The following is a 21,404-nucleotide window of genomic DNA, read 5'->3' as shown; positions in this document are numbered from 1 at the left end:
ACTGTTCCATCACTTGTACTTGACCCAGCCTATATCTGCTCCATGGAAATCATTTATTCACCTACATAGGAATGAAAAAATAAACTCACTGCCTGATATCCAAGAATGATATAGTTTTTTGGCTTTAGGGTGTTAAGTATAGTCCAGAGGAGTATATCCATATGTAGAAAGGATCCATGCAGTGATTCCCAAATGTGCTATATATTACAATCACCTGAGATGCATTTTTTTTTTAACAAAACCAGTTTTCATGCTCCACCTAAGACCAATGAATTGGAAACTCACAGATGGTTCCAAGAGAAAGAGCACAATACTTATAAAATAGTTTCCGACAAAATTTGCTGTGGACAGCCCAGCAGCTGGGGAGCCTGCTCTGTCTTCCCTTCCGCAGGGTACACTGCACTATCAGTATTCTACTATGTTTCAAAGAGAGACAGTAGATAAACCACTATGGTCCTCAGAACTGTGTTTCTCAAATGCAATGTGCACATGAAGCATCTGGGGAGCTTCTAAAGTTGCAGATCCTAATTCCATAGCCTTAGGTTAGGGCCCAAGTACTTTTTTTTTAAGACTAAATGGGCAATGCACAAATCCTTTTTTTCCAGTTTTGAGATAAAATTGACATATATCACTATTTAAGTTTAAGATGTACACCACAATGGTTTCACTTACATTTATTGTGAAATGATTACCATGATAATCACCCCATATTTAGATACAATAAAAAGAAGCAAAAAAAGAAAACCTTTTTTCTTTATGACAAGACCTCTTAGGATCTACTCTCTTAACAGCTTTCATATATATCATACAACAGTGTTAACTACAGTCACCATCCTATACGTTGTATCCTCAGTACTTATTTCTCCCGTAACTGGAAGTTTGTACCCTATGACCACCTTTCTCCTACCACCCTTCCTCAAGCGTGCATTTTTAACAAGTTCCCAGGTGATGATTATGATGCTAGACCTAGGATCATACTTTTGAGGATCAAAATACTTGACGTTATCAGCAAACATCCAGAAACTGGGTTTTTAATTGGGGGAGGAGGGATCATTTATATTTGTTTAACCAGCATAAACTGTATAAAAATTTTTCCTGATTTTCACTAATATATTGATACATGCTGATTATAATCCCCTTAAGGGCTGATTTCTAGTCTCTTAAATTCTCTTAAAAAATTTCAACTACAAGGGAACACAGAATTGAACATCTTGCAGTGGATAAAACAAGAAACAGCGTAGAACTGAAGAGCAAGGATAAGAGGAAGGAATCTCAATACCTATACTTTTGTATCTCAACTTTGTACCTTGTGAAAGAAATGAAATGACAGCAAAAATGGCAAAACAAAAAGCAAACGACACTCTTTGAATACCACTGTTCACAGTTAACCACATTAAGAGGCTGTGTGTACTTTTCCAGGTCTTTTTTTCCTATTCATTTATATACATTTTAAAGTATATATGGGTATATTTGTGTGTATATATATGGATACTACATGTAGTTTATTTTCACTTAGCAATGTCATAGACAAATTTGAATATTAGTATATACAGTATATATACTTTTGATGCTTTGTTCCTTGAGCATAATGTCTGTTTCTTTCCAATATATATTTTTAAAAACAGAATAAAAATTGTCCTTGCAGTGATCAGACATCTAGCAAAAGAGTCACCAACATTTTCTGAAAAGGGCCACATAGTAAATATCTTAGGCTTTGTGGGCCAGAGAGTCTCTATAGTAACTACTCAATTCTCCTGCTGTAGCAAAAAAGCAGCTGTAAATAGTATGTAAACAAACGGGCCCAGGTATGTTCTTTACAAAAAAAACCTTCTTTACAAAAACAGGGGCCAGGCCAGATTTGGCTGTAAGACTTTTTTCTTTCTTTTTTTTTTTTTTTTGTGCTAGTCCCTGATTTCAAGCAATGTAAGAATGACAGTGATAGAAGCAGCCTTACAATTTTACAAGGTTCCTAATGTTTTACCATTAGATCTGATTTTTGCTTTGACTTTCCAGTATACACATACCCTTCTAATCCTAATTAGCTAAGAGTTATTCACAGTTATAATTTTTTTTTCTTTTAAATTTTTATTGGAGTGTAATTGATTTACAATGTTGTTAGTTTCAGGTGTACAGCAAAGTGAATCAGTTATACATGTATCCACTCTTTTTTAGATTCCTTTCCATTATAGGCCATTAGAGAGTACTGAATAGAGTTCCCTGTGGTATACAGTAGGTTCTTATTAGTTATCTATTTCATATGTAGTACTGTTTATATGTCAATCCCAATCTCCCAATTTATCCCTTCCCTCCTACCCCCACCTTGGTAACCATAAGTTTGTTTTCTACATCTGTGACTCTGTTTCTGTTGTAAATAAGTTCATTTGTACCCTTTTTGTATATTCCACATATGAGCTATATCATATGATATTTTTCTTTCTCTGTCTTACTTAGTATGACAATCTCTAGGTCCAGCCATGTTGCTGCAAATGGCATTATTTTGTCATTTTTTATGGCTGCATAATATTCCATTGTATACATGCACCACATCTTCTTTATCCATTCATCTATCGATGGACACTTAGGTTGCTTCCATGTCCTGGCTATTATAAATAGTGCTGCAATGAACATCGAGGTGCATGTATCTTTTCAAATTATGGTTTGCTTCCGGATGTATGCCCAAGAGTGGATTTCTGGATCATATAGTAGATCTATTTTTAGTTTTCTAAGGAACCTCCACACTATTCTCCATGTGGCTGTAATAATTTACATTCCCACCAACAGTGTAGGAGGGTTCCCTTTTCTCCACACCTGCTCCAGCATTTATTATTTGCAAACTTTTTGATGATGGCCATTCTGACCGGTGTGAGTTGGAACCTCACTGTAGTTTTGATTTGCATCTCTCTAATGATTAATGATGTTGAGCATCTTTTCATGTGCTTTTTAGCCATCTGTATGTCTTCTTTGTAGAAATGTCTATTTGGGTCTTCTGCCCATTTTTTTGATTGGGTTGTTTTTTTTATATTGAGCTGCATGAGCTGTCTGTATATTTTGGAGATTAATCCCTTGTCAGCTGCTTCATTTACAAATACCTTCTCCCATTCTGAGGGCTGTCTTTTCATTTGTTTATGGTTTCCTTTGCTGTGCAAAAGCTTTTAAGTTTAATTAGGTCCCATTTGTTTATTTTTGATTTTATTTCCATTACTCTAGGAGGTGGACTTAAAAAGATCTTGTTGTGATTTATGTCAAAGAGTGTTCTGCCTGTTTTCCTCTAAGAGTTTTATAGTATACGGTCTTATATTTAGGTCTTTAATCCATTTTGAGTTTATTTTTGTGTATGGTGTTAGAGAATGTTCTAACTTTATTCTTTGACATGTAGCTGTCCAGTTTTCCCAGCACCACTTATTGAAGAGACTGTCTTTTCTCCATCCTTGCCTCCTTTGTCATAGATTAGTTGACCACAGGTGCATGGGTTTATCTCTGGGCTTTCTATCCTGTTCCATTGATCTATATTTCTGTTTTTGTGCCAGTACCATACTGTCTTGATTACTGTACCTTTGTAGTATAGTCTGAAGTCAGAAAGCCTGATTCCTCCACCTCCATTTTTCTTTCTCGAGATTGCTTTGGCTATTTGGGGTCTTTTTTTTTTTTTTTCTTTTTTTTTTTTTTCTTTTTTTTTTCTGTACGCGGGCCTCTCACTGCTGTGGCCTCTCCCGTTGCAGAGCACAGGCTCCGGACACACAGGCTCCGCGGTCATGGCTCACGGGCCCAGCCGCTCCGCAGCATGTGGGATCTTCCGGGATCGGGGCACGAACCCGTGTCCCCTGCATCGGCAGGCGGACTCTCAACCACTGCGCCACCAGGGAAGCCCTATTTGGGGTCTTTTGTGTTTCCACACAAATTGTAAAATTTTTTGTTCTAATTCTGTGAAAAATGTCATTGGTAATTTGATAGGGATTATATTAAATCTGTAGATTGCTTTGGGTAGTAGAGTCATTTTCACAATATTGATTCTTCCAATCCAAGAACATGGTATATCTCTCCACCTGTTTGTGTAATCTTTGATTTCTTTCATCAGTATCTTATTGTTTTCTGAGTACAGGTCTTTTATGTCATTAGGTAGGTTTATTCCTAGGTATTTTATTCTTTTTGATGTGATGATAAATGGGGTTGTTTCCTTAATTTCTCTTTCTGACCTTTCATTGTTAGTGTATAGGAATACAAGAGATTTCTGTGTATTAATTTTCTATCCTGCATCTTTACCAAATTCATTAACTAGCTCTAGTAGTTTTCTGGTAGCACCTTTAGGATTTTGTATGTATAGTATCATGTCATCTGCAAAAAGTGACAGTTTTAATTCTTCTTTTCCAATTTGGATTCCTTTTATTTCTTTTACTTCTCTGATTGCTGTGGCTAGGACTTCCAAAACTATGTTGAATAACAGTCGTGAGAATGGACATCCTTGTCTTGTTCCTGATCGTAGAGGAAATGCTTTCAGTTTTTCACCATTGAGAACGATGTTTGCTGTGGGTTTGTTGCATATGGCCTTTATTATGTTGAGGTAGGTTCCCTCTATGCCTACTTTCTGGAGTTTTTATCATAAGCAGGTGTTAAATTTTGTCAAAAGCCTTTTCTGCATCTATTGAGATGATCATATGTTTTTTATTCTTCAGCTTGTTAATGTGGTGTATCACACTGATTTGTGGAAATTGAAAAAACCTTGCATCCCTGAATAAATCCCACTTGATCATGGTGTATGATCCTTTTAATGTGTTGTTCAATTCTGTTTCCTAGTATTTTGTTTAGGATATTTGCATCTATGTTCATCACTGATATTGGCCTGTAATTTTCTTTTTTTGTGATAACTTTGTCTGGTCAGAGGGTAGATGTCAACTCTTCTCTGAATGTTTGATAGAATTCACCTGTGAAGCCATCTGGTCCTGGCCTTTTGTTTGCTGTTAGATTTTTAATCACAGTTTCAATTTCAGTACTTGTGAGTCATATTTTCTGTTTCTTCCTGGTTCAGTCTTGGAAGGTTATACCTTTCTTATCTGTCCATTTTTTCTAGGTTGTCCATTTTATTGGCCTAGAGTTGCTTGTAGTAATCTCTCATGATCTTTTGTATTTCTGCAGTGTCAGTTGTTACTTCTCCTTTTTCATTTCTAAATCTATTGATTTGAGTCTTCTCCCTTTTTTTCTTGATGAGTCTGCCTAAAGATTTATCAGTTTTGTTTATCTTTTCAAAGAACCAGCTTTTAGTTTCATTGATCTTCTCTATTTTTTCTTCATCTCTATTTTATTGGGTTGGCCAAAAAGTTCATTCAGTTTTGAGTAAAAATAAAAGACACATCTTTTCATTTTCACCAAGAATTTTATTGAACAATGTATTTACTAATTGAATGAACTTTTTGGCCAACCCAATATTTATTTTTGCTCTGATCTTTATGATTTATTTCCTTTTGCTAATTTAGGGTTTTTTTTTTTTTGCTGTTGTTGTTCTTTCTCTAGTTGCCCAACAAGGTGGAAATTTTAAAAAGTTATGAAGACATAGGTGAATAAAGTAAATTTTGATTGGGATGAAACAGAGGAAACAGGAGATTCACAGAACTTATCCCAGCAGGGTGGAAATCTTCAGATGACCATTAAGAAACAGGATGAATAAAACAGACATAGGTGGGACTAAAACAGAGGTTTTAACACAGCACTACCAAAGGTTGAGTGGGACTCCCTGCTGGTTCCCCAACATTGAAGGGCCCCAAATAAGTCTGCTGTATTTATCCTAGTTAGGAGAAATTTTGAAAGTCTGAAGGTAGAAATGACAATGAGAAATTTAAGCAGCAATCAATTGGGGCAGTGACCAGGCAGATTAACCAAGATAAAGACTGACAAATGGGCCAAAACCCCTTGGCTCAATCCCTAGTTGGGCACCCAGAGACTTTTGTACAAGTGAGTAAAATGGTCAGGAGTGGAGAAGAGAAGTTTCCAGGAGTAGAAACAGGAGTCCCTTGAGCTGTGTTACCAAAGTCCACTAGTGAAGGCCTGATGTGTGCTACAATTAGACTGAAAGAAAGTAAAAATGTAATGGTTGATAGGATTATGAAAGTTGAATGTTTAAGCAGGTATAACATAAAGAAGTGTGTCTCCTTTACCTGGATGGATATTTGGCTGGGGGACACTTCCCCTACCTAGTATTACAAAACCAAAACCCACTGATGAAGCCTCAATGGGGGCTACAGTGAGGAACATAAGTGATGATAAGTTTGTAGGAGACTTGGTGTGTTTGAACTGGTTTCATGTGAAGTGACTTTTTTATTTTCACCTGATTATATTTTGGGGATGGACACTGTATCTCACTGGAGAATGTTTCCCTTATCTAGTATTGTAAAACAGAAGAGATGGAAAGCCACCCTTCAGGCATTATTAACTGGACATGCAGTTAATGTCCTGCAGTGTGGAATAGAAGTTGGAGTGCTGGTAGGGACAAAATGCTCTGCGCCACAGCCCTATGTGGAACGCAGACTGAGGCTTATGGCAAAAATCTGTGAGTGCCTCCCAGCAATGACTACCTGAACTTCGAACTAGAGAATTTCCATTTGAGGAGTGTTTACTACCTAGCCACTGGACATTATTAATTGAAGCTACTCATATGACTAAAGGACATAAAATGATATTGAAATGTGAAATACCCGAAATGTCTAGGATGATGGAGAAACACCCTAATAGGGATGGCAGTGTCCGGACGAGTTCCACCATAATGGAAACGGTTTATACAGGATCATGCTGTCTGGGGAATACAGGGAGGAGACTAACAAGCTCGGTGTCTCTTTTCCTCTAGGACAGATTTTGGAGTCACCTGAGAAGCTGCTGGAACCGACTGCCATGTAGACAGTGCCCTATGAACAGCTCTTAACTGAACAACCAAGAGCTGCTTGGTTTATGGGTAGCAGTTCCAAGGTGGATGGATAACATACTATTTGCAAGTCCACTGCTCTGACTGAGGAAGGTAATAACAAATCAGACGGGCAAGGCTGAACTGCATACTGTTTTCCCAGCAGTGATGAAAGAATTGAACAGTGATATAATCTCCTATCTTCTGGTTTTTACTGGGTCATGGGCAGTGGTCAATGGCCTGGCCATATGGTCAGGGAGGAGGGCAATGGAAACCTGGCCTATTAAAAGGATGCCCATATGGGACACACAACCCTGTGGAAATCACTGTGGGAACTGGAGGGATGTATTAAAGTAGAACATGTTGATGCCCATCAGAACTCCTTTCTAGGCTTGGAAGGTGAATGCAATCAACATGCAGATATCCCCCTGCTCGCTCTCAAGATGGCCACCTGGGTCCATGAAGTGAGTAAATATGGGGTTAGTGCAGCAATGCAGAGATGGGCTGAATCTAGACACATTCTTCCTGTACACTCTGAGGCACAAAATGCCAATAAAAACTGTTCTGTCGACCAGCAAAAAAGACAGACTGCAGATGGCTATGTGGCAGATTTCCTGTTAGGAAGGCCCTGAACATAGCTAGCAAGTTAGTTGGTAGCCTCGGGGGACTACAAACGGTTCTTCACAGGTAGAGACAGTGACTCTAGGCGGGGCTTTTCTTACCCAGTGGTAGAGGCAAATGCTCAGTTACAGTTTCTGGTTCAGCACACTATGTTTTTTTGTTGTTGTTTTTTTAAACACCTTTATTTTAACCATGTTTTAAATCTTTGTTACAATTCCTAAGGGCCTATAGGGCAAGATGTGCCTTCACTCCATCTGGAAAAATGGGGCTAACAGTGATTGCTGCTACATGGGCTGGTGGTAAAGACAGCCCACCTGTTCTGCACCTATGTAACCTTAACTTATCTGAATAGAAGTGGATGAGAGGGAGGCACCTGCTAGACTAATACTGCTGTCTGTAATCTAGACCAGCACAGTCGCTGAACCTAATGTCCCTTCCAAAGGTGGAAAAGTTTGGGTATGAATGGAGAAAAGGAAAAAAGGAGAAAAGGAAAAAAGGAAAAAAAAAAAAAGGCTCAGAGCAAGAGATGATACCATCTCTTAGCTCTATTATACCACATGCCTGAAAGGGTGAAGCCATATACTGTATCTCTGACACCCCTCCTGCTGTTTTTTTAATTTGAAGTATAGTTGGTTTACAATGTTGGGTTAGTTTCAGGTATACAGCAAAATGATTCATTTATACATATGTATGTACAGATCTATTTTTCGGATTCTTTTTCATTATAGACTACTACAAGATATTGAATACTGTATGGCACAGGAAACTGTAAGTCCTTGTTATCTACTTTTTATATAGTAGTGTGTATCTGTTAACCCTAAACCCCTGATTTATCTCCTTGCCCCACCCCCCCCCCACTATCCCCTTTGGTAACCAAAAGTTTGCTTTCTATGTCTCTGAGTCTATTTCTGTTTTCTAAGTAAGTTCATTTGTACCATTTGTTTTTTACATAGAAGTGATATGTATTTGTCTTTCTCTGTCTGACTTACTTCACTTAGTATGATAATCTCTAGATCCATCCATGTTGCTTCAAAATGACATTATTTCATTCTTTTTAATGGCTGAGTAATATTCCATTGTATATATGTACACCACATCTTCTTTATCCAGTCATCTGTTGATGAACATTTAGGTTGATTCCATGTCTTGGCAATTGTAAATAGTGCTGCTGTGAACATAGGGGTGCATATATCTTTTCAAATGAGAGTTTTTGTCTTTTCTAGGTATATGCCCAGGAGTTGGATTGCAGGATCATATGGTAGCTCTATTTTTAGTTTTTCATGGACCCTCTATACTGTTCTCCATAATGGCTGTACCAATTTACATTCCCACCAACAATGCAGGAGAGTTCCCTTTTCTCTACACTCTCTCCAGCATTTATTATTTGTATACTTCTTGATGATGGGCATTCTGACTGGTGGGAGGTGATAACCTCATTGTGGTTTTGATTTGCATTTCTCTAATAATTATTGATGTTGAGCATCTTTTCATGTGCCTGTTGGTCATCTGTATGTCGTCTTTGAAGAAATGTCTCTTTGGGTCTTCTGCCCATTTTTTGATTGGGTTGTTTTTTTGTGGTAGAGTTTTATGAGCTGTTTGTATATTTTGGAGATTAATCCCTGTTGGTTGCTTCCTTTGCAAATATTTTCTCCCACTCTGCAGGTTGTCTTTTCATTTTGTTCATGGTTTCCTTTGCTGTGCAAAAGCTTTTAAGTTTAATTAGGTCCCATTTGTTTATTTTTGGTTTTATTTCCATTACTCTGGGAGACGGATCCAAAAAAATATTGCTGTGATTTATGTCAAAGAGTATTCTGCCTATGTGTTCCTCTAAGAGTTTTATAGTATCCAGTGTTACATTTAGATCTTTAATCCACTTCTGAGTTTATTTTTGTACATGGTGTTAGAGAATGTTCGAATTTCGTTCTTTTACATGTAGCTGTCTACTTTTTCCAGCACCACTTATTGAAGACACTATCTTTTCTCCATTGTATATCCTTACCTCCTTTGCTGTAGATCAACTGACACACCTGTGGTCAATTAATTTCCAGACTTTCTATCCTGTTACATTAAATCTATGTTTTGATGACTAGCTTTGTGGCATAGTCTGAAGTCAGGGAGTGTGATTCCTCCAGCTTCATTCTTCTTAAGATTGTTTTGGCTATTAGGGGTCTTTTGTGTTTCCAGCCAAATTTTAAAACTATTTGTTGTAGTTCTGTGAAAAATACAATTGCTAATTTGATAGGGATTGCACTGAATCTGTAGATTGCCTTAGGTAGTATGGTCATTTTAACAATATTGATTCTTCTACATGGTATCTTTCCATTTGTTTGTGTCATCTTCAATTTCTTTCATCAGTCTTAAAACAGTTTTTGGAGTACAGGTCTTATGCCTCCTTACATAGGTTGATCCCTAGGTATCTTATTCATTTTGATGTGAATGGTAAATGGGATTGTTTCATTAATTTCTTCCTTAATTTCTCTTTCTGAGAACTTAAGAAAACAATTTCCACTCCTGCTTTTGAAATCTGCAAACCCATGTGCCCTCATGCTTGGAGACATTCTCATGATATGACAATGTACTAAATAGTTAATGAGAAACTGGGATGCCAGTAATGTGCCAGTATCATTTATCATTTATGAATGTTTTACTATAAGGGATCCATGTTCAAAGACCAGGGAGTGGATTGTGATATTTTGATTTATAAAATATTTATCTGGTCTTCAACATTGGTTTCTGGCACAGAGCTCCTAGGAACTTGGCTGGTTGCCAAGGGAAGAGGGTTGGAAATTTCAGTCCTATTTATTCCTCCCCCGCAGGCCCCCTGCACCTCTGAAGAGGGGACTGGAGGTTTGAATCAATCACCAATAGCCAATGATTTAATCATCATGCCCATCTAATGAGGCCTCCATAAAAACCTAAAAAGGATAGGGTTTAGACAGTTTCTTGGTTGGTGAAGGTGTGGAGATTTGGAGAGAGTGGAGCACTAGGAGAGGGTATGGAAGCTCCACCTCCTTTCTCCATAGCTTGCCCTATGCATCTCTTCCATCTGGCTGCTGCGGACTTATATCCTTTTATAATAAACCTGTCATCTAGGGTGAAGTGGGTTTCCTGCATTCTGTGAGCTACTCTAGCAAATTAATCAAACCCAAGAGCAGGTTATGAGAATCTCTGATTTCCTCTGATATATACAGCCAGTCAGTCAGAAGTTCAGGTAACAACCTGGACTTGTGATTGATAAGTGTCTGGAAAGGAGGGGTGCAGGCAGTCTTGTAGGACTGAGCCCTTAACCTGTGGGATCTGACACTATTTCTAGGCAGAAAGGTGTCAGAATTGAGTTGATAGGAGAACTGCTAGGTGGCATGGGGGAAACTATCCACACACACACTGGAATTCATTTCAGAACCCTTTTTAATGTTCTAATAAATACATTTCAAACTTTTATTAGTTTTACCATTTACTTCTTAAGTGATACTGACTGTATTATAATTTATTTTTTGGTTAGGTTACAAGCTAGTCTCACAGAATAAAATGGAAAACTTTCTACCTCTATGCATGAGAATCATGTATTCTTTGAATACCTTGTAGACCTCATACCACCATTAAAACAGTGATGTTTTTGGAGCTAGATGAAACTCTTGCATCAAAAGGCTTCACGAAGATAATTAGGTTAAATCTTATGAAACTGCCAAAATTTGACTGGTTTTGACTTCAATGAGCAATTTTGTATGGTTCAACCTAATGGTTATAAACTGCCATTGTTGATTCAAGAATATTTTCCTAGAAAATCAACCGTTTTCTGTAATTTTTCTAAATTATTGTGTAACAGCATACAATCTTCTAATCACCTTCACATTGGAGTGAGTTTAACAGTACCATGTATAAAATTGTTTTCTTCAACTTCTGAAGAGAAATTTTGGTAAAATTATGGTATAAATAAGTAAAGGTTCAATAAACTTAAAAATTCCAAGCATAAATTCTTAGCCACAGGTTGCTTTCAGGGGCTCTGTAAACATGTGAGCCAAATTTATATGCGAGTGCATACAGCATACATGCATGCTCTTGGGGGAGAACCCAGTAGCTTTAGCAAATTCTCAAATACCTAAAGTCCCAAATAACTTTAGAGAGTTTTGAAATGACATTTAACAAGGTACATACATAAAAATGTGATGGAAATTCTATTAAATGGAAGACAGGAAAAATACCATTTCAGAGTACAAAGATTCCAAGGTAAACAAACTTACATTCTATTTCATTTAAGAAAGAATTAAAAGTACATAAAAATATAGAAGGAATGAAAACCATTTTATATTAATGCTAACATTCTTCTGGTAACTATGTGGATAGGTAAACATTTTTCAACAAACCGAAAAGACATGTGACTTTCATCCAAGGTTTGTAAACTTCTAAATGTGTTTCTACATGTTTTTACAGATGAACAAACAACTAAAGAGGAAGATGAGGACAAAGAAAAAAGAACTAGAGTAACAGCGGAAAATAAAATGTGAGATAAAGGAGACAGTTAATGAAAGGTGAACATAAAACCAGAAAGGTAAATTTTTTTCTGATCACAAGGTAGTGAACACAATCATAAAAAGAGAGAAAACAATGAGAAAAAGAGCATTAACCATGTAATGGCTTACCTTGATAAAGACCGCTGGAAAACAAAAGTAGGGAGGTACTGAAACAACATGGAAGGAATAGAAAATTGAAAGGCAAAGAGAAAAGGCTAAAAGGAAAAAGAGTGAAGCAAAATCAAGAATATACCATATTTCCAATGAAAAATCTTATTTTGAAAACAGTATTTCAGGTTTCTCTGAAGCATAATGAAAAAGAAAAGGATAAAACTAACCTGTTGTACAAATTCCAAGGGTACTGGTGTGGCTTGTGTAAATGCTTCTAGATGAATACCATGCACAGGGTCTTCAACTATCAGACAGCCAATATCAAACCATCTGCAACAGAATGTATGAGTTTCACGTTGTGTATGTGCTAAATGAGTTATGGTGAATAGATAAAGTACTAACATTCAGATAAAACATTACCAGATTGATTACAAAAATATTTCCTTGAAATTTTCAACAGGACAATCTATAAAACAACATATAAAATTACCCTGTTGGCTTAATTCAGAGAAGGAAAAACAACAACAAAGAAAAAATAATTGAAAATTTCTCATCATGGAAAGTTCCTTTTCTTGCTAAGATTTGGAGAAAAGAATGGCAATTAAGGGTGTTCAAATATGCAACAGATAAATCTACTCATTTGAAAATCCAAATAACATCATAATTTAAAATGTCACTTGCTAAAATATGGGAAATTTTATATTACCAACTCTAATTAATATATAGCCAAGTTGCAAAGTTACTATAAAAATATTTCTGAATTGTTCACAACGAATCACTCTTTGAAAACAGCCTCATGAAATCAAGAAAACTTTCTTCAATTTAAAGATACACGTAAAAAGTGATACAGTTAAAAACTGACTTAGGTGAGGCCATCTGTAACATCACTAGCATTTTAACTAGCCAGAATCAGGAAATCATGAGTTTAAATGACAAGATACAGAGCAATAAAATTTTAAAATATACAGATTAAAGTGCAATGACTATATGATTAGGAAACTTATTTACATATTCAAAGAAACAACAAAACAATATGTAGAATAACTTTGTTAAAATGGCAGTTTATAATGTCTGTAGTATGCACATCCTAAAACTTTGCTTTAAATTAAGAACCTTAGTTATTTTATTTATTATATGAATCATTATTTTAAATAATTTATTTGGTATATGATGAATCAGTATTTTATTTTACATGATTTGTGTATTATGCAGACGGCAGAGAATACTTGTAGTGACTAAGCTTCCAGGCACAGCACGGACGTCCTGAAAAGCAGCAACCCTGAAGGTACGAGCAGTCTCCCCTACACTGCCGGTGAACACACGAGAAAAACTCCCCTTCCTCTCCAAACTACTGTCACGCTCCCGAGCATGTCAACCTGCATATCCCATTCTTCTCAACTCACATCTCAACTGCTGTCACTGTCATGCCCACCGAGACCTCTTCCATTTCCCTAACTAGTGCTATTGGCTGAGGAAACGTTGTCTTCTCCCTCCTTCCTCCTGTCCTTCCACCCCACTCTCACTCCCCACCCATCAGGAGGAAGAGTGTTGGTCTCCACTGTTCACACTCAAGGACAATTGCTAAGGAATGCTCTCCTCCTCACCCTCTCCATGCAGTTGGTGAAATAAGATAGACTCGACCAATCCTATATGGAAGCTACTTGGACTTAAAAAAGGCTTAAGAATGGTGGTTCCAAGACATTTAGATTTCATGTAGCAGAAAAAAATCAAAATAGCACCTGAGGAGCTGACACAGGTATGCCAATTTGTATTTTATCAAAGAAAGACCATCCACTACCACCAGGTCCCTTCACAAAGGACATTTTAACCCATTTCACACATAACCCTTGGTTTTAGAACTTGATAGGTTAATCTCAGAATAAGGACAATTCATGCTTACACAGGTTATTTTTCCATTTTGGTATAAAACATGCTAATTTTCCTCATGTAGCATGAACTGATGCAAAGTTTATCACAAATAGCTAGGTCTGGCTTTACTATTAGGAGCCAAACACCAATGGTCTTTTCTTGACTCAGTTATAAGCATGTATTTCCCTGACTTTATCTTCTGTGCATTTATTTCTCATGGGAACACCACAGAGAGAAGTAGCCAAAGCAAACTATCAAGTGTTTTGGGTCATGGGTTTGCTATTTGTTCTCATGTCCTTCCTCTAATCCCCTTCTGTATCTTAATATTACAGCCTTTTCATCCTCTCTCCTCCTTAAACCGTACTGGAAACCATCCACAGACTTTCCTAATACCATTTACTATTCCTAATCTTCCTTATTTGCTAGTCTTCTGCTCAAAAAAAGGTAGGAAAAATACCACATCTAGGTATGATGGAGCAGTTGATGGCAGACCAATGCTCCCAATGAAAAGCTGGATGAGTATACAAGTTATATCTAATGGTATCCAAGAGCTGTAGAAGCAAGGAAGACAAAATGGAGTAACATTCTGGACAGGGACAACCTTTCAAAGGTATGCTGAAGACTTTCAGCTGACCCTGAGCACAACCCAACCTGGACTCAGGTCAGTCTATCTAAAGTGCACCAAACTACCCCTTCCACACACCTCACTACTCTGTTTATTAGAGGGAAGAGTGAACCTTCTCAAAACTACCTCAAGACTCTCGAGTTTCTTATAAACAATGCCTGGCTTTCAAAGATTATGAGGCATCCACAAAGACAGCACCTTATCATCACACCAAAAGGAGGCTAAAAGAGGCCCACACACTGGATTCAGTAGACAAAGATCTTAAAATAAATATGACTCATATTCAAGGAAAGAGAGAGGTAAAGATAGTTGAAATAGAAAATATAGGTGTTCAATAGTAAATTAAATCTACTTTTTTAAAAAAATCAATGTATGGGCTACACAGCAGAAGACAGGTAAACAGAAGATACTCGAACTAAAGAACAGAAAGAAAAATCAGAGTGAGGAAGGTAGGGGAAAGAGGGGACTGACCAAATGAGAACTCTGAGGCACAGTCAGAAGGTGAACAAGCATGTAATTATAGTCCTAGAAAGAGAAAAAATGGGCCAGAAGCCAATTCTGAAGATAGAATGGCCGAGAACTTTCCAAAACTGATGAAAGACATAAATCCAATGAAAGAAAGAATCAAGCTCAGGGAATCCACAAAAATTCAATACCTAAGCAAGCACATACCCCTGTACATACCATAAAACTGCAAAAATAAAATGACAGAAAAAATCCTAAATGCAGCTAAACAATACATTCTCTTCACAGAAACAAGCTGGATAGCTGATGTAACAGAAATGATGGAAGCCAGAAAACAGTACAACAGCATCTTTAAAGTACTGAAAGAAAAGATCTGCCGATCCAGACTTCTACATCCAGAAAAAAACACCCTGTGAAAATAAAGGTGCTTAAAGGCACTTTCAGACAAAAGCTGAGAGAACTCCTGGCTAAAGTCTTCCATCACAATGTATATAGTACCAAAGGATGCTCTTTAGGCAGAATGAAAATGATCCCAGACAGAAAAACCAAAAATGCAGGGAAGAATTCAGAGAATAAATGTAAGTGAATGGAGTGTACAGAACTATACTAATATCTTAGGAGTTTAAAATATATACACAATTAAGATACTTAACAATACTGCAAAAGATGAAGGGGGTAAATGGTATTGAAAGTAGTTCAGTATTATCAAAAGTCATAGTTTTTATTAAAACATAATACATGGAAAAAGGCACAATGGAATCTCTAAGGTAGCCCTTAAATGAATATTTCATTTTTCCCCTGTTAACCTTTTAATATTCATCATCACTGGATGGTTGCTTGGTACTTACACAGAAAGTTCAAACTTCCCAACCTAGCAATCAAAGTTCTTCAGTCTGTCCCCAAACTACTTTTTGATTTCCTATCCAACAGTGTTCAGCCAAGCTGATAAAATCACTGACCCCAGAATACATCTTAATCATCTTCACACTTTTCCTCCATGCAGAATGTCCTACCTATTCTTTTCTACTTAACCAAATTTTACCTACTCTTCAAAATTCAGCTCAAGTCCCAATCATTCACGACTCTTATCTGACACTATCTCCACATAAAGTTAATTCCACTGAAAATGCACATAGCATTTTATGTACAGCCCACGTGCAGCAACGAAGACCCAATGCAGCCAAGAATTTAAAAAATAAGTTCCTCTATTGACAGGTGTTTGGTGATACCTATCAATCAGTGTGAAAAGATATTTTTTAAAAAATGATGAATTATGTTGCTGGAGGTTTTTTCCAAACTAAATAGATGAGAGGTAGTGTTCAACAGAACTCAAACCTAGTGACTGCCTCCAGGCCCTCTTGCCATACCTTCCATTACTGTGAATGACTGTGTAAATGATTGTTACTGGAGGTCAATATCCAAGCCAATAACTAAACCACTGTATCATATGTAATTGATTATTAATACAATCTTAGCATGCAGGGAATACAATGTCCATTTTATAATTAAAAAGGAGAAATAAGAGTAGAAATGTGAGCTGAGCTACACAGGTCACATAGCTAGATCAGAACGTAATTTTCTCTCTGGTTCTAAAATAGGATACATTTTTTTTTACTAGATATTCAGTGTAAGCAATCATATTTTGCTCCTAAGAGAAACATAATAAGCCTCTTACTGAACCATTATACGCCAACAAACTGGACAACCTAGAAGAAATGCATAAATTCCTAAAAACACACAACCTACTAAGACTGAATCAAAAGAAACAGAAAATCTAAACAAATGGATTACTTGTAAGGAGACCAACTCAGTAATCAAAAACCTCCCAACACACAAAAGTCCAGAACCAGATGGTGTCACTGGTGAATTCTACCAAAGATTTAGAGAAGAATTAATACCAATCTTTCTCAAACGCTTCCAAAAAATAGAAGATGAGACACACTTCCAAACTCATTTTACAAGGCCAGCATTACCCTGATACCAAGCCCAGAAAAGGACACTACACAGAAGAAAATTAAAGGCCCAATATCCCTGAAAAACAGAGATGTAAAAATCCTCAATGAAATACTAGGAAACCGAATTCTACAATGCATTAAAAGGATCTATACCATAATCAAGTGGGATTTACTCCAGGGATGCAAGGATGGTTCAAAATGTGCCAATCAATCAATGTGATACACCACATTAACAAAATGAAAGATAAAATCATATGATCATGTCAACAGAGCTATAAAAAGTATTGGACAAAATTCAACACCCATTAATGACAAAAACTCTCAACAGAGTGGATACAGAAGGAACATACCTCAACATAATCAAAGTCATATATGGCAAGCCCATAGCTAATATACTCAACAGTGAAAAGCTAAAAAGCTTTACCTCTAAGATCAAGACAAGAATGTCCACTCTTCCCACTTTTATTCAGCATGGTATTGGAAGTCCTAGTCAGAGTAATTAGGCAAGAAAAAAAATGCATCCAAATCAGAAAGGAAGAAGTAAAACTGTCACTATTTGTACATGACATACTATATATAGAAAAACCTAAAGCTACCACCAAAAAACTGTTAAAACTAGTAAATTCAGTAAAGTTGCAAGATACAAATTCAATACCCCAAAATTTGTTGTATTTCTATACACTAACAGCAAACTATCAGAAGAAAAAAATTTTAAATACCATTTACAATTACATCAAAAAGAATAAAATAGTTAGGAATATATTTAACCAAGCAGGTGAAAGATGTCTACTCTGAAAACTGTAAGACATTGATGAAAGAAACTAAAGACACAAATAAATGGAAATATATTCCATACTCATGGACTAGCAGAATGAACATTGTTAAAATGTTCCTATTACCCAAAGGAAGCTACAGACTCAATGCAATCCCTATCAAAATTCCAATGATATTTTCCACAGAAATAGAACAAACAATCCTAAAATTTGTATGCAACCACAAGACCCTGAATAGCCAAAGCAATCTTGAGAAAGCAGAGCAAAGCTGGAGGCAACATGCTCCCTGATGTCAAATTATAATACACAGCAACAGTAATCAAAACAGTATGGTACTTGCATAAAAAACAAAAATATAGATCAATGCAATAGAGCCCAGAAATAAACCCATGCATTTATGGCCAATTAATTTATGACAAAACAGCCAGGAATATGCAATGGGGAAAGGACAGTCTCTTCAATAAAAGGTGTTGGGAAAACTGGACCACAATTTTACACCAGACATAAAAATTAACCAAAATGGATTAAATACTTGAGCATAGCATCTGAAACCATAAAAAACTCCTAGAAGAAAACATAAGCAGTAAGCTCCTTGATATCTGTTGTGGCAATCATGTTTTTTGGATTTGACACCGAAAGCAAACGCAACAAAATCAAAAACAAGTGGGACTACATCAAACTAAAAAGTTTCTGCACAGCAAAGGAAACTATCAACAAAATGAAAAGGAAACCTACCAAATGTCAGACAATACCTGCAAATCATATATCTGATATGGGGCTAATATCCAAAATATATAAAGAACTCATACTAATCAACAGCAAAAAACAAACAATTCAATAAAAAAATGGGGAGAAGATCTGATTAGCCTCCTTTTCCAAAGATGACATATAGATGGCCATATGTGAAAAGGTGCTCAACATCACTAATCCTCCAGGGAAATGCTAATCAAAACCACAATAAGATAGCACCTCACACTGTTAGAACAGCTATTATCAAAAAACAAGAAATAACAAGTGTTGACGAAGAGGTGGAGAAAAGGGAACCCTTGTGCACTGTTGGTGGGACTGTAAATTGGTACAACCACTATGGAAAACAGTATGGAGGTTCCTCACAAACTGAACTACCAAATAATCCATAAATTTCACTTCTGGGTATTTATCCAAAGGAAACAAAAATACTAACTCAACAAGACATATGCATCCCCCTGTTCACTACAGCATTATTTCCAACAACCGAGGCATGGAAGCAACTTAAATGTCTGCTGATGATAAAGAAAATGTGATTTATACACACAGTCACACATATATATGTATATATACAATGAAATATTATTCCATTGAAAAGGAAGGAAAACCTTGCCATTTGCAGCAACGTGTGTGGACACTGAAGTCATTAAGCTAAGCTAAGTACATCAAATAGAGAAAGACAAATACTGTATGATCTCACATGTGGGGGGAAAAGCAAACTCACAGATACAAGAGACAGATTGGTGGATGCAGAGGCAGGGGTGGGAGGGGGAGTAAAATGGATAAAGGGGATTAAAAGGTACAAACTTCCAGTTATAAAATAAGTAAGTCATGAGAATATAATGTACAGCATGGTGACTATAGTTAATAATACTTTTTGTACATTTGAAAGTTGCTAAGAGAATAGATCTTGTCTTGTAAGTTCTCTAAAAAAATTATAACTATGTTAAAAAAAATCCTCTTACTTGTCAGGAAGCAATTCTGCAATGAAGTTTTCTACTGATACAGCAGTTTGTTTTTCATGGATCACTCCAGTTCGACGTAAGCTATCTATCCGTTCCTGGGCACCCTGAAACAGTGTACATTAGAAACTATTTTAAATTATTTGGTTTTAAACATACTAACTTATGACTGTATAAGTAATATGCATATACATTTATACACAAACACATATATACTCACTGTAAACATGAAAACAATACAGAAGCACACATATATACTCATTGTAAACATGAAAACAATATAGCATAGAGAGTAAAAAGTGAAAAAGCCCCACTGTATTCCCCTCAGTATTAAGAGTCTGCAGTGCATCTTCCAAATTATTCCTATATGCATTATTATTTTGGTTGCTATCATGAAATGGATAATTTTTATATTACATGTTCTAATTGGTTATTACTAATATAAGGAAACTATGTGCTTTTTAATGTTGATCTGGCAAGAGGCCATGTTACTAAATAAAAATCATTTATCAATTCTAGTAGTTTTTTAGTTGATTCTCTCGAATTTTTCTAGGCAGGCAATCATATCAATAGCAAATATGTTTTTTCTCTTTCTTCTGATTCCTTTTATATATAGCCTTTAAAGTCTGCACCAAAATGACATTATTTTAACTTCAAATGTATGCATTACATCAAAGCTTACCATTTATGAAACAAAATTGAGGGGCTGAGAACACTATATAGATAACTCAAAATCATGAATTAAATATATACTTATGGCAGAAAACTAAAAGCTGGATTAATGAGGACAAGGCTGTTGTTTACTACTTTTATTTGAATCACTTCATAAAAGTGATCATGAATGATATGATAAGAATGTGTTCAAAAAGCAAGATAAAACTATTTCTGAATAAAACTAGTCATGGATAATACCCCTATTTTTTATTATGAACAGCAGAGCTAAGCAGTGAATGAGATTAAGGGGTCAATTCTTCTTCAAATGAAAATTAAGAAAGCTAGGATACTTCTAGAGACAACTGAATTTATTTCAGAGACAAGTAAAATAAAGAAGTGACAACTGTATGAGAACATGTAGGCCAATTTGTCATTAGCTTAGAAACATGAAAGATGAAAGAAGATATGAGTTAAACTACAATAAAATCAAGCTGTATTTTTGCTTACTCTTGTATCTCTGGTACCTAGAGTAGTGTCTAACCTAATAGGCAGCCAGTGAGAACTTACTACACGAAAAAGTGAACAAGGGAAAAACTAAGGGCTTCTGAAGGCCTATATGGCTAATATTAGGAATCTAAAGAGTGTAAATATGGCATCACCAAATCTAATAGTGAATGAGGAGGACACTGTTGAATCTGAAAGAAAATACAATAGCTAAGATGAACTTAATTCTTTGTACTGGATAATGTAAATCTGCTCTGAAATTTGGGAGGAGTAAAATTCCCTCCTCCCAAAAGGTAGTTATGTCTAATTTTTACTATAAAGAAGTTTAAATAAATGTTAATTCAGTAAAAAACTATTAGGGGATTAGTGGGATGTTTAGAGATTCATCCGCAACTCTTCAAAGGTGCTATCTCAGCTACACACTACAACAAAATATTCCTAGATTTTATGCTCCCAGGAAACAGAAACTAAGTTGGTTCATTTTTTACTATCCTACAGCACAGGGCTTGATACTTCATAGGGTTCACAAAATATTGAACTGAAATTAATTAGCACCTATAAAAGATAGGATAATGAGTTAGGTAGACAAGTGTAATGCTTGTTTTTATGGAATCCAGAAGAGAAAATGAAGAGGGGGTAAATCAGCCTCTTTGCTCCTCTGACCACAACATTACTTAAATGTGGCATCTTTTGGCGTCACAGAGACACTTTGACATTAGTC

At 36.2% G+C, this 21,404-nt stretch overlaps 1 protein-coding gene across 5 annotated transcripts in view; it reads right to left on the bottom strand.

Moving 5' to 3' along the window:
• PRRC1 (proline rich coiled-coil 1) overlaps positions 1–21,404 on the bottom strand; it is a 45,997-nt gene that overhangs the window by 2,032 nt on the left and 22,561 nt on the right. For all 5 annotated transcript variants that reach the window (XM_060093304.1, XM_060093307.1, XM_060093303.1 and 2 more), the window contains exons 7-8: positions 19,529–19,632; positions 12,357–12,459 (exon numbers count right to left, since the gene is read on the bottom strand). In XM_060093304.1, coding sequence (XP_059949287.1) covers positions 12,357–12,459; positions 19,529–19,632 — 207 coding nt within the window. The remainder of the gene's footprint in view (positions 1–12,356; positions 12,460–19,528; positions 19,633–21,404) is intronic.

Source organism: Mesoplodon densirostris, chromosome 3 (assembly GCF_025265405.1).
Source record: "Mesoplodon densirostris isolate mMesDen1 chromosome 3, mMesDen1 primary haplotype, whole genome shotgun sequence".
In the NCBI taxonomy this organism is placed as follows: domain Eukaryota; kingdom Metazoa; phylum Chordata; class Mammalia; order Artiodactyla; family Ziphiidae; genus Mesoplodon; species Mesoplodon densirostris.
The sequence above is the reverse complement of the archived record's forward strand: the minus strand, read 5'-3'. Positions and strand labels throughout refer to the sequence as shown.